At 45.4% G+C, this 14,626-nt stretch overlaps 2 protein-coding genes across 2 annotated transcripts in view; one reads left to right on the top strand and one right to left on the bottom strand.

Annotated features, from left to right (window-relative positions):
- LOC142907390 (uncharacterized) overlaps positions 1-14,626 on the top strand; it is a 366,512-nt gene that overhangs the window by 95,334 nt on the left and 256,552 nt on the right. The gene's annotated exons all lie outside the window — the stretch shown is intronic.
- Positions 1-14,626, bottom strand: part of LOC142907340 (guanylate-binding protein 3-like) — a 50,784-nt gene that overhangs the window by 4,683 nt on the left and 31,475 nt on the right. Inside the window, exons 4-5 of the mRNA XM_076056760.1 lie at positions 11,204-11,441; positions 9,929-10,106 (exon numbers count right to left, since the gene is read on the bottom strand). Coding sequence (XP_075912875.1) covers positions 9,929-10,106; positions 11,204-11,441 — 416 coding nt within the window. The remainder of the gene's footprint in view (positions 1-9,928; positions 10,107-11,203; positions 11,442-14,626) is intronic.

Below are 14,626 nucleotides of genomic sequence, written 5' to 3'. Positions count from 1 at the left end.
ATCCAACGGGTTAGATTTGAACACATTATGCCTACCCCCGCAGCTTGCACTAACTACCAGTCTGCTTCCGCATCCAGTTCAAGGTTGTTCTCCTAACCTATAAAGCACTGTGTAACTTGCCCCCTATCTACCTGCAAAACCGCATCTCCTTCCAATCCTCAGACAAATGCACGACAGGAACAGCAAGACTTGTCCAGTTTAGAATTGTTCACCCGACGCTGGGAGCATGAACCTTCTCGAGCACAGCCCCAACATATGGAACACCCTGCCACTGGACATGAAAAATGCGTCGAGTGTCACTCAATTTGTTGGTCTGTGCAAGACACATTTTCCAACTTGCCTTCCCACTATTTAATTTCATAGTTTCCTTAAATATCATTTATTTCATTTGTGGCATATATTTTTATACGCTTGATATTCTCTGCACGCATTTGCACTTCATTTTGCTTTGTCGGGATTAGCCGCTGAGGTTGTGACGAGTATTTTTTATTTGTTGTTGTTGTTCTATGCTCCTGTACTGTCCGTTCTGTTGTAATGTGCACGGATGCCTACTTTACTGAGGGCGATAGTTGTATGTAAAATAAGGATTCATTCATTGACCTTAAACCTGCCCAGTGACTTTATCTATCTGGGTCTGTGGTTCTGCACCTACCTCTGACGAGTTTTTCTTTCTGAGGTCAAAGTTCATGCTCTACAACAGAATGTTGCCATCCTTCGGCAGAATGGGTATGTACCAGTCCGCAAAGTGCTTACCCTAAGCCCTCATCTACATCATGATGTAGATGCTTACCCCGAGCCCTCATTACTTTGATAGTGCATCGCCTTTGAGCTGTGCGCCTTTTGCTGTCCTCTGGTCTAGCACCAATTGAGACGAGGCTCAAAAGAAACCCGTCACTAGTGTGGACTAATCAGTTTCAAGGAAAATTCATATATTAGTGTGTTTTTTGTTTGCATTTTGACAACAAGTATTGTGGTTAATGCACACATGATTCCTTGTAAAAACGTTTAAGTTTTGTTGCCAAAAAAGGGGAAAAACACGATTTTTATATGTTGGTATTGGCAAAGGAGGTATAATGATGTGCAGTAAAGTAAATTCTGATGCTGATGGAGACAGCAAATTATAAAATTTGGAGAAATCTGTGAGCAGCGAGGTTATTCCTCAAACATCTCCCACAAGAATTTCTGGGTCGCCATTTGCCATTATATTCTGAAAATGTCATGACGGTGGCCATTGTCAACCACCAAGCATCCCTTGATAATCGGTGGGTCCTCATTAAGTTATCACATCTCCTGTTTTAATGGGCTGAGGTAACCAGCCTCTAGATGCAAGCCAGACATCTTCAAGGGAAGCTACAACATACAGGCCGACTGCCTCAACAGGCCTCGATGCTGCCCAACAAACGAGTAGACAAGTATGGCCCGTTTGACCTGAATGTTATGACCATAGCTAATTTTAATCGAACAATTATAATACCAATCCTAGGATCAAATAAATTGATCCCCGGAAAACAGGGTCTCCATCTTGTATAAGGGTCCAGCCTGCTACAGAGGCCAGATTAGAGAACTGGCTGCTTGCATATATTAAGCATTGATATTCATTACAAGGGTGATGAGTGTGTGACTGGCCAACATACATTACTTGTGACACACTGTGCAGTGAATAGAGTTGGGAAGAGGAAGGTAAGACAAAATAATTAAACAGGGTGAAGTAGTGGCGACTAAACAACGAGAAAGAAAACTTCTGCAGGCAAGCTTTGCAGAACTTAGAAAGCATAAGGCCTAGCGGGAGTGTGAATGAAATATGGGAACAACTGGCGAGTGAAATACTGAAAGCAGCAGGTAGCACAGTGGGAGTGACCAAAGGAAGACAGATGCAACAGAAGTAAACATCGTGGTGGAGTGATGAAGAGCAAAAGTAATACGAGAGAAAAAGGCTAAGCTCAAGAAGTGGCAGAGCACGAAAGAGATTGACCATCTGGATGAATACCTGGCAGCGAGAAGAGAGGCAAAGCGAGTGGTAGCAATGGCAAAAACAACAGCAATGCACAACTCGTTCAGAAGCTTGACAACAAAGAAGGCGAGAAGATGGTTTACCATTTGGCAATAGCCAGAGAGAGGAAAACCAGTGACATCAATAATGCGAATCTCGTAAAGAACAATGAAGGACAATCAATCTTGGATGTGATAAATGTTACAGAGAGATGGAAATAGTACTTTGAGAAGTTGCTGAATGTAGAAAACCCAACCTTCGAAATGGTTGAGAAACATCAAAGAATTGAGGTAGTTGCAGAAAACTATAACCAGGGAAGAGGTGTTGGAGGCTCTGGGAAGCATGAAACATCAAAAGACAGTGAGGCCAGATGAGATTCCATTAATGTGTTTACATTAACGGGAGAGAATGGTGTTGAAATATTGATGGGGCTGTTTGTGAAAATCTTGATGAAGAAGAAAATACCAGATGCGTGAGAGAGTGAGTACATTGCATTCCATCTTTAAAGGGAAAGGTGATGTACAAGAGTGTGAAACTAGAGTAATATACTTGATGAGCAACACCATGAAACTCTGGGAAAAGATCATAGAAAGAGACGGAGGAAGCTGGTGGATATTTGTGAGAGTCACTTTGGTTTCAGACAGGGATGTTCAACAATTGATGAAATCTTTGCATTGAGAGTATTAATGGAGAAGTTCAGAGAGAAAAAAAAACTGGACCTGCATATGCTGTTTATTGATCTAGAAAAAGCGTACGACAGGGTGTCTACAGAGTTCATCTGGTGGTGTATGAGAAGAAGAGGTATTCCTGAGGTATATATCTGCCTGATTCAGGATATTGAAGTATGGAAAATGCATGTGCGATGCAGCTGTGTCGTGTCGGAGTGCTTTCAAGTCAAAGCGGGAGTGAAGCAAGGTTCTGCCCTGAGCCCTTCCTTTTCATGCTGGTGCTGGACATACTCACGAGAAATATTCAGAGGGAGCCCTCCTGGTGTATATAGTTTGCAGACGATATTGTGCTATTTGGTAAAAGCAGAGGGGTAGTTGAAGACAATTTGAAGATATTGTCAGGTTTATTCCACCACTCCGAGGATTGTGCCCGCTCATCTCTGCCCTCTATGCAGAGCTACAACTTGGATTGATTCAGAGGCTCCAGTTACTACAGAATGTAGCTGCCCAGATGATCCATCGGGTTAGCCGATTTGAATACATTATGCCTACCCCCCGAAGCTTGAACTGGCTACTAGGCTGCTTCTGCATCCATTTCAAGGTACCTCTCAAACCCATAAAGCTCTGTGTAACTTGCCACCTATCTACCTGCAAAACGTCATCTCCCTCTAATCCTCAAGCATATAAACGCTTCGTTCGACGGGAACAGCAAGACTTGCTCAGCCCAGAATTGTTCACCCGACGCTGGGGGGATGAACCTTCTCGAGCACAGCCCCAACTTATGGAACACTCTGCCACCGGACAGCAAAAACGTGCAGTGTCACTCAATTCCTTGGTCTGTGCAAGACACATTTATTCAGACTTGCTTTCCCAATATTAAATTTCATAGTTTCCTTATGTATTATTTATTTTACTTACGACATATATATATTATGCTTGATATTCTCTGCACTCGTTTGTACTTCATTTACTTTGTCAGAATTAGCCACTGAGGTTGTGACGAGTTATTCTTTCCATTGTTGTTGTTCTATGCTCCTGTACTATGCGTTCTGTTGTAATGTGCACGGATGCCTACTTTAATGAGGGTGATATTTACATGTAAAATAACGATTGATTTATTTGCCTTCAACCAGCCCAGCGACTTTATCATTTGGGTCTGTGGTTCTGCACACACCTCGGACGAGTTTTTTCTTTCCGAGGTCAAGCTTCACGCTCTACATCAGAATGTTGCCATCCTTCGGCAGAATGGGTTTGTACCAGTCCATAAAGTGTGGCGGGTACTTGGTCTGAACACAGTATAGTCAATTTTGATGCCGACGGAGACAGAAAATTCAAGAAATTGGAGAGAGCTATGAGCAGTGAGGTTAGCCCTCAAAAATTTCCCAGGAGTTCTGGATCACCATTTGCAATTGTATGCCAACAATGTAATTGGTTGCGATTGTCAACCACCAAGCATCTCTTGATGATTGGTCGGGTCGTCGTGAAGTTATCATATCTCCTGCTTCAATGGGCTGATGTAACCAGTATCTGGATGCCAGCCTGATATCTTCAGGGGAAGCTTCAACGTCCAGGCCGACTTCCTCAGCAGGCCTTGACGCTGCCCGACAAACGAGTAGACACTCTGTCACACGTGCTTACAGCTACCCAGCGACGAGTATGGCTTGTTTTACTGGAAGGTTATGACCGTGGCTTATTTTAATCGAACAATTATCATGCCAATTACCATACCAGTCTGTGGCAGAGAGGAGGAACTAGGCCAAGGGTCATGGAGGACCCCCATCTGGAGGCGCCTGGAACCTGCTAGTGGGTTCGAGAAGGGAGGCGTAGACAGGGTATAAAAGGAGCCAAGAGCGGGAGCTCGAGGGTGCCGGTTCTGGGTGTGGACTCATCTTTGCTGTCATCTCTTCGCCATCATCACTAAACGTCTCAGCTAGATATTGTGCTATATCAGTCAGCGCTGTCAGTGTTAGATGGCTAGTATTGTGTACAGGCTAGGCTAAGCTACTGCGGAGAGTGTGTGGACGAGACCGTAGTTGTTGTTAATAAAGAAGGTGCCTCCTAGAAACTCTGTCTCTGAATCATTGACACTACTACTTGTGTCAGATGTTGTTGGAAAATTCCATAGGCATTAGGGTATAGGTCGCAATGTCGAAGTTATCCAGGAAGAGGAAGCCACCCATAGTGTCATCTGAGGACGAGGATGGTGAGATGGTCATCCCTCCGACAGCTCCAGGACTGGGACCCCAGTTAAAACCTCGTGGATGCTGGAGCTGCTACTAAGGCTCAGCGGGAGAGGGGCACCGATCCTCCAGAGTCGCGAACCGAGGATGGGTGGTGCAAGGTTGTTGGCCGCCTCGATCTGCTCCTCGTGACCATCGGCCAGCTGGTCGCGCAGCTCGCCATGTCCACGCCTGCCATCCGGGGGATGGCGAGTGGGCCGCGGGGCTCGCCGGAGCTGCTGTCTGCAGCGGCGGTTCCCGCGGCGGAGACCACGCGGTTGCCGGCCGCCATTTCACCTGCAGAGTGCACGGCATTGTCGGCGGGCACCATTTGGACTCGCTCGTTATGGAGAGGATGTTGGTGCTAGTGCGGGAGATGGGGATCGTCCTGCCGGTGTTTGACGAAAAAAAGCAGACAACCCGTTGGGCTGCCAGATGTCTGCAGGCCCATGAGAACTTGTACCCGTGGTCCCAGATGGCGACGTGGACAGGGGAACCCGGCCGAAATGGCAAGCTGGATGGCTGGTCGCCGCGATGTGTCGAGGGACAGCCGGCTGTGGACCTGCCACCAAGCGGGGACGTCACAGCCGCGATCTCAGTATGGAGTCGGTGTCGCGGGGAGACCACACAATGACCGAATGGCAGGAGACCGCAAGATGAGGGGGATCGTCTGCTGTGGAGGCCCGTTATTACTTGCTTTCACTGTGGACAGCTGGAGCATTTCGTGTGGGGGTGCCAGAACCATCCTCGGCCCCTGATGACGGCTCTGGTGCCCTCAGCTCCACCGACGGCCACATCTCAACCCCGACAGGTGAGTCGCGACACACCAGACACCAGGCTCATTTCATCCACGGGTCATCTCCACCCAGCATCGCGCTGATAGTGCCACTGGTAAATGCATGCGTTGTGGTGAATGGAGGGAGTATGGGTATCATAGGGCAGATAGAGGCCCGTGTCGAGATTGGCGAGATCGCAGTGGTTGGACCTGTGTTGATCTCGAGGACGCTGTGCGATGCCCTGCCTTTTGGGCACAGATTTTTTTTTCATAAGATGCCCCTCAAGATCTTGATTGATCAAGGCTGTGTGGAGATGTCGTCGGGCCATAGACTGTTTTTCTTGCAGTCTCCACACAAAAGTGCGGTGGCGAGTGACACGATGCAGGCCCTTGCCATGGACTCGGTGGAAATCCCACTAGGCACGCAGATGTTGATACCGTTGCGCTACCACAAACGATTGTGGATTACTAACCCGGAGGCGAGCCTTCTTTTTATTCTGTCAAAAACAGCGATCTGTGGCCTAGCGCTGGTCGGTGCACAGACGGTCCTTCGCCTGAACCAGGAGCGGGCCCGGGAACAGCTGTGGTTCAGGCAGAGATGGTGTTGGCTCACATGACGGCCATTTGTTGCGGCGGTGCCGGGATTGCGGGCGACGGGATTTTTGGCGCGTTGGAACAGAGTGTAGGATCGGACGAGTGGTGGGCAGACGTGTTGTCTTAGGAAAATCCGCAGTTGTCCCTGGTTCAGCGAGGATAATTTAGGTTGCTGCTGCGCGAGTTTTTGGATGTGTTTAGTAAAAGTAAATTTGATATCGGGTGTAACTTCCCTGTTACAACACCACATTGATACAGGGGAGGCTGGTCTGATTCGTCAGAACTTGTATCGGTTGAGTCCACTGGAGAAAGTGCATGTACAACAGGTGGTGGACGAGATGTGAGCCGCCGATATAATTTCTCCTTCTACCAGCCCTTGGGGAGCACCCGTGGTACTGGTTAAGAAGCATGATGGTAGTCTTAGGTTTTGTCTAGATGCAAAGCTGCTCCCACGCATGGATGACTCCCTATACGCATTGTCTTTTTACAGAATAATTTTCTCCGGGTTGGTGTTGAATATTTTTTGTGCTGGCCGATGGCCTGGCTGTTGCCCAACCAGTCAGCAGTTTCTATTGCTGAGACGTTTTTTGCATGGATATATTATGGATAAAGGGGCCCCCGAGCAGCTCCTCACGATTCTGGGGTGGAATTTTTCATCGAAGCTGTTGTGCAAAGTTTGGGATGTGCTTTGCGCGAGGAAGATTAGAACGTCACTGTACCATTCTCAAGATGGACGGGATGGTAGAACGCCTACATAGAATGCTTACATTCGTGCTCTGTCAGGTGGTTAGTGCAGCTCAAACGGATTATGATCTTATTCTTTGGGTCTGCATTTTCCGGGAGTCCTAGCAGCATACAAGATGGCTCCCCACGCTTTCACGGGATTTTCGCCATTTCTCCTCATGTATTGAAGAGAAAATTAACCTTCCATGGAGATTCAATTGGGTCTGTCAGAGAACAATAGTAAAACCGATCTTGCCTATGCCCCTGCAAATTATGCTAAAGCACGTCTCGGCAGCACGCGAAGGCAAACACTGCCAAAGTGCAGGCGGCTAACGAAAATAATGCAGGGTGGCATGACCATGTGCTGCATTGGGCCATAGGGGATTGGGCGTGGTTGCACTGCCCGTAGGTGCCGTTGGGAATGTCCCCTAAATTGCATCAGCCGTGGTAAGGTCCCATCGAAGTGGTAGAGGTCAAACGGCCACAGTGCATTTGTATACGGGTGGGCTGTCGCCGTTGGTTTGTCCATCCGTTGTGGTTGAAGCCTTATGTTCCTCCCCAAACTGACACCTCACCTCCAAGTTTTGCATGGCCGGTGTCTCATGTTTAACACGTAGGCTTTCGCGACCAATATTATTCATAATAAAGGTTTTTGGGTTAGATCGCGTTTATTTATAAATGTGTCGTAACCCTCCACCACCCGACACGGCCAATCAGCAAAAAAAGTGTCACGTTGACAAAAGACAAATAATTCACTACTTCAGCCCACCGGTGTGTTGAAGAGTTAATCCACATTTACAGTTTGAGTACGACGTTTCGCTGGTAAATACTTCCAGCATCATCGGGCAATTCGCCAGAATGGTAAAGCCCTCGCTTGCTCCCGGTTTTATATAGAGCAGCAGGGTGACGTCATCACTTAACTCATCAGGTGCAGTGATTAGAGGCGGAGGGGGGGGTAATGTAATTATATAATCGATTAGTAATCAGGCATTGGTTATGATTAGTAATGAGTTGTAGATTAGTAATTCTTTAAATCAAAATGTAACGTGTATTATTGTTAAAACAATAAAAATGCCATATATCTCAGGAGTAACTGACAAATTAGCCCGCGTTTTGCAAAACCAAAACATTACAGTAAGATTTGGTACAGTACACAAAATTCAAGAACTAGTATCTTGCACTAAAGACGCATTACCTAAACTATCAACAGAAGGTGTATATCGGATTAATTGTTCATGTGGCAGCTGCTACATTGGGCAGACGGGACGTAACATCAGCGTAAGACTAAAAGAACATCAGAGAAATATTAAATTATCTCAAACACAACTGTTGGCAGTGGCAGAACATGCTTGTCAACAAGGACACTCAATTGATTTTGACAATGTTGCAGTGGTGTGTAAAACTAATTATTACTGGCAAAGACTAATTAGAGAATCCATTGAAATTGAGAGGAACAAGAATAACTTTAATCGCTCTGACAGCTACCGGCTTAGTGCGGCCTGGAAGCGTATTATTAAATAATACACGTTACATTTTGATTTAAAGAATTACTAATCTACAACTCATTACTAATCATAACCAATGACTGATTACTAATCGATTATATAATTACATTACCCCCCCCTCCGCCTCTAATCACTGCACCTGATGAGTTAAGTGATGACGTCACCCTGCTGCTCTATATAAAACCGGGAGCAAGCGAGGGCTTTACCATTCTGGCGAATTGCCCGATGATGCTGGAAGTATTTACCAGCGAAACGTCGTACTCAAACTGTAAATGTGGATTAACTCTTCAACACACCGGTGGGCTGAAGTAGTGAATTATTTGTCTTTTGTCAACGTGACACTTTTTTTGCTGATTGGCCGTGTCGGGTGGTGGAGGGTTACGACACATTTATAAATAAACGCGATCTAACCCAAAAACCTTTATTATGGTGTCTCATGTGTCCGACGAGCCAGGGGAAGTGGCCATGGAGAGCGTGCATCAGAAGGATTGTGTTGTGCCACCCACAGTTTCCGAGCCTCTAAAGGTTGGCGGGTCACGAGGTATCACCGAATATTATGGGCCGCCGGCTGCAACCCGGCCCACATCACCTGTGAAGCCGGGGATGGAACCAACTTCTCCGAGTCTTCTGTTCAAGCCCACATCCCCTGTAAAGAATGCGAAGATTGCCCCGATGGATGGACCGGAGTCAAGGACATAGTCAAAATGTTGTAGATTATATTGATAGGAATGTCCCTGTGTTTGTGTATGAGGGGGGTTTGGGGTCACGATTGCACGTCATGTGGAGGGAAAGTTTTTTTTCTCTTCTCTCTCCCTCCCTCTATCTCTCTGTTTATCTCTCCCCATACCTTTCCAAGTGGTAGCTTGGATCTTCCCTCTACCTTCCCGAGTTGTTGCTTCGATCTCCCTTATTACCTTCCTGAGTTGTTGCTTGGGTTTTCCTTTTTCATTGCGGATTGCTCCGCCTAAACAAAAACATTGTAGTTGTCTTGTTTTTTTAAATATTTGTTTTGTGTTACTCTTCTGCCTCAGTTGATTGTTTATTGTGAGTATTAGCCAGGAAGTCTATTTTATAAACGTGTGTGTGTGTGGGGGGGGGGGGGTGATGGAATGACAGGGTGCCATCTTATATACTGTTTGGTTCTATTCGGTAAAGTCACGTAGGTAAAAAATAAAACAACAACAATCACGACGTTTCGGCCACAACACAAGCGGCCTTCATCAGGTGAAAGGATCAGGCTGTCTCGAGGACAGCGCTGGAGTGAAACACAGCCAAGCTCAGACCGAGGACCTTTAAGCTGTGTGCGAGGAAACAGATCACGACGTTTCGGTCGCAACAAAATATAGCTATATTTTTCATCTGATGACGATTGCTTGTGTTATGTAAAACTTTACGTAAAAGATTAATGTGCTATATGCAAATTGTAAAAAAAATGTTGCGTGATTACAACTCACAATGGCCAGTCAGAGTTACGCTGTCAACTTGCTTCACGGTAGATGTTTGCAGCACATATTCTTTGAATCGGTTTGCAGTGTCTAAAAACACAGGCCTAAGTTCATCATCAGGCACATTTTCCAGTGTATTTATAAGCTCCTCCTCCACAGGTCTCTTGAACACGAAACACTTGCGATTCTGTGCAAGGGACAAATAGGTTTACATACATTATTTACAACTATATGCTACACACGTGCAATTTGTCTATAAAGGAGCAAACATGACATGAGCAGAGCTTTATTAATTACGGAGATGTCTCAGACGATAAAAAAGAAACATAACCGGCACGAAAGAAAATACATGTTTCAAAGCATTAAAACATTATTTTTTCCAATTTCATATTCCTTAACCAAAGTCTCCAACTGCCAGGAATAATATATTTTTCGACTTTCATTTTCATTTAAATGAACCCTGAACTGTCGGCTTGGGATCCCATGATACTGGGTTAGAAAATCAATAATATGGCCTAATTAAAACATCTGGGTTTTAACATCTCGAAAAACTAAAACTTGTCAAAAACATCTGTTTATGTGTAAGACAAGTTAATTACTGAGCATTTCAAAGTAAAGTTCAACAAAACACTGCAATTCCAAATCTATTTCTAAATTATATTTCCTTGGATATAATAATTCACTTCAGCAATTATTTCAAACGGCATAGTTACATTTTATGAGCCCATTGCCTTGTGAGAAATGTTATACTCGAAATAATCAATGTATAATTTATTCACAGTTAATTCAGCAAATGCATTCGTCGCCGCACTAATACAATATAATGTTTAACTATATTGGATCTAAAATCAACCGCATTTCCAGATGCTTCATCTGAAATAAAAAAAAAAGAAATAGATTTGGGTATAAGCAAGGTAATAGATGTGAACATCAACTTTTAATATGAAGAAATAGCAATAAACAATTTACCCAAATGCGCATGAAAAAAATAACTTGTGAAACTAAACTTGCATGGTCGCCATAATTTATGAACTATATGATTCTACTAAAACGTGAAATAATTCCACTGAATTGTCCAGATTTACGCGTTCTCCTACATTACAATTAAAAACCATTCGGAAATTTACAGGAAGTTAGCATTGGTTCCCATCTATCACATTTAAAAAAAAAAACAGCACCATGTCATATTGTTTGTAAGGCCTGCAAAAGTGATTCTAGAATTAGTTCTGGGGTGCCAACCTCTAGAGTGCATTACTGACGTGATATATTGTTAACATATCTTACCTTAAAGCAGGTGCGTAACATTTCTCGCTGCTTTCTCAGATTCTCCAGTTCTGGCGCATTCAGGCAGTCCTCCAGGTACTCATCAGATGTGCAAGGCGTTGAATTTATCTCAAGTTCTAGTGTGAAGTCCCGTATGCACACAATGAAATTTGGGAAGTAGTTATGAAGGCCCAATTTCTGTTCATCTTCTGTTTGTGTCTTTTTTGTCTGCACATGCTCAGTCATGTTGGTTATAAAGCTGCACGAAGGTGTAATTAAGAAATCACTCTTAAATCATCGCCTTATTCAATCACAGATATCTATGAAATGCAAACTGCAGGAATAAGTTTCCATAATGTTGCTTTAATTTCAGTGAGACTTTAACACAGTTCATTATCATCCACGGTATCTCCACTGCTTGATTTAGGCCTCCCCAATCCACCACCACTTTTTGTGTGTTTAATTTGTTGCCCTTGTATTTTTTGATACCTACGACCCTGTGATAAATCAATCCACCTCGCACATGCACACGATATGATTTAAACAGTGCATTCCTCAGTGGTCATCCTCTCAGGTGCGTTCTATTCCTTGACTGCCACTGTTATTATTCTTGACCCTTGGCCATAATTCCATCTAACCATGTGTCCTGCCCAAGCCCACATAGTTTTCTTAACAGTTTTAATATGTATCGTCGAATCCACGTGTTCCTCCTGATATTAATCTTTCACGGCTACAAACACACATTTTTACTCTATATTTCCAGTGTATCCATGTACAAATAGAGATAATTTAATTGTGGACTGAATCCACTACCACTAGCACAACAATTAACAATCGGACACTATAAATCTAAAATAATGCATTTGTTGGTCGATCAATCTTTAAGTTCCGTACATATGTTTGTTGAACTTATTTCGCACTATACATAGCCAATCATGCTCATCCTCGGACATGGTAACGTGGACATTCCCAGCATTGACTGTACCCCAAACAACTGTGTGGCTTATTCTCCTGTGGTGTTAATTTAAATTGGGTTTGGGAGCATCTATCAACATCCTTGAGAGAGCTGTGATTGGTGAATCCCGATTACATCACTCTAAAGCATAATAAACGATCTAACTATCTATTAATCGATATGTTATGTATTCATGCATACGTGATATTCTAATTGCCTTGTGTGTGTTAGTGTATGTGTATATCTGCTCCGGTGTGTGTCATTAATCGGGTCTACGTGTAATTCTTAAAACGATGTCAATAAATTAATGTATACATGTTCATTATTTCAGCATGAACATAAATGAACCCTAATTGATTTATTGGTGTGTTTATCCACTATTCTGTATTGATTCAGATGATATAACTGTAGTCCTCCATGGATGAAACACTGGATATAACCTGTAGGTCTATGACATCGGTTTTAGCAAAATCTATTTTATGTTCACCAGGAGTGTTCAGATAGTGATCTGCTACTGTAAAAGTGGCCTTTGTATAGCATGCCTTACATCCCTATGATATTCTGTTATCTTATTCAAGATGTGTCTCATGCTATCTTTGACTGATTTTACATACGAAAATATGCTTTCCAACAGCTGTACACGTGCATGATTGAGGCGTACCCAGATATCTTGTCTCTCTTCATCAGACACCAATGCTAGTGACATTGGAATCAGAGTGGTGCTGTTGCAAGTGTAGTGACATGGAATGGGTTACTATGTAGCGTAGCGCTGGTTGGTGGCGGAGAAGGAAATATGCAGTTGCAGCAGCAATGTCTGTCAAGAGGTCACGTGATAAGCAAGAGAGGAATGTGGGGCAAAGGTGATAGAGGGGGCTGGTGAGGTAGGCTCCGGGAACCCACTAGTATGTTCTAGAAGTGGGGCGTGGCCGCGGTAGGGCGAGGCTACGCTATCAGGATAAATGGGGACCCCTTCCGAAAGCTGGAGTCTTCGTCACCGTCTTCACTTTCTCGGCATCGTCAGTCAGGCAGTCTGCTAGCTGTCTTTTCTCAGAGTGTAGTTACCCTTTGTAACCTGTGACGGCTTTAATAAATAGAGTGCCTCCTACTCCTAGTGTCTATGAGTGTATCACTCCATTTGGAGTCAAAAGTGTTAAAGAGCATTTCTTTTATTTAGAATTTTTCATAATACGTCAAAGTCGTACAAGAAGAAGGCTTCTACCATTGTGCCATCGGGCAAAGAGGACGACAGAGTAGTGATTTCTACGACAGCCCCAGAATCCAGGACCCCAGTGGCTGGTCCTGAGGAGGCAATCCCTGCGGAGCAGCATGGGAGGGAAATTGACTCCTCGCTGCCGCTAACTCTAGAAGCATGGCGCGCGCACAACGCATGCCTCGTGGACTTGCTCTCCGCTGCAGTATAGTTAGTTGCCCAGCTCGGGGTGGAGGCGCCTGGGAATTGGTTGAGCCCCAGCCTGCGCAAGTGGCCGCCATTTTGCCTGCTGGGAGCAACGCGCCAAATTCTGCCGCCATTTTGTCAATTGGGTGGGAAATGCTTCCCCCCAAATTCGACCTGCCGCCGGCGTCTCGTCCGGAGGTACCTTCCCTGCAAAAGTGGCTGCCCTTTGTAAAGGAAGTTGTGGCTGCGGGGGGCTACTGGACAGCTTTTCAGCGCCTTTTCCCCGCTGCCCTCGCCGGATGGTCCAATGAGGAGGCGCTACGAGCTCTACCCACCACCTTGGAAGACGACTCCTTGGTACCGTTCGATGCCAACCCCGCAGTGGACAGAGCGATGCTGCCTCAAGCCTATGCCCAAATGGCTGCGATTTTTGACTCGCCGTCCAACGCGTGTTGGAAATTTGTGCTGCAAAGATGGGGGAGGGCGAGATACCCCTCGCCTTTTGCAGCGCACTGCTGTCATTGGCCCATGCCACATATCCACGGATGAGGCAGGCGGCACTGGATTCTCTGGTGTTGGAAAGGCTACTTTCGCTGGCCCAGGAGATGAGCGTTTTTCTGCCTGCCATGCAGGAGGACGACGACATCACTGAAGGTAACCCGATGCATCCAAGCCCATTTTAACCTACAGCGGTGGCCCATTGTGGCCCCCTGCGCAGGGCCCTTTGAGGACGAGGACGAGCTGGAGCATCAGGAGCCTGTGCAAGCCTGCGCTTCGTTCGTCCGGAGCTCGCGTGGGAGACTTGGTGTGGGACGAGGATGGGAGAGAGAATGGCGAAGCGGGACCCCCCCTACAGTGTGGAGGTCCAAAATCACTTGTTTAATGTGCAGCCTGAGGGGCCACATCTCCAAAGGAATGCTGCACTGATCCTAGATCGTTCTTTCCACCTTCACTACCTCCTGCCCTTCCGCCCTCCGCTTCCCCAGGCTCACAGGCAAGTTGCGATGCATCAATACACCAGGCCGACACAGTCACTTCACACATTTTGATCTCAGACAGTGTTGGGTTCACCCACCGCCACTCCTCGTTGTGT

Source organism: Petromyzon marinus, chromosome 78 (genome assembly GCF_048934315.1).
Source record: "Petromyzon marinus isolate PM22_M1 ecotype Great Lakes invasive population chromosome 78, UKy_Petmar_22M1.pri1.0, whole genome shotgun sequence".
Taxonomy (NCBI): Eukaryota; Metazoa; Chordata; class Hyperoartia; order Petromyzontiformes; family Petromyzontidae; genus Petromyzon; species Petromyzon marinus.
This window is presented reverse-complemented; position numbering and strand designations above follow the sequence as displayed.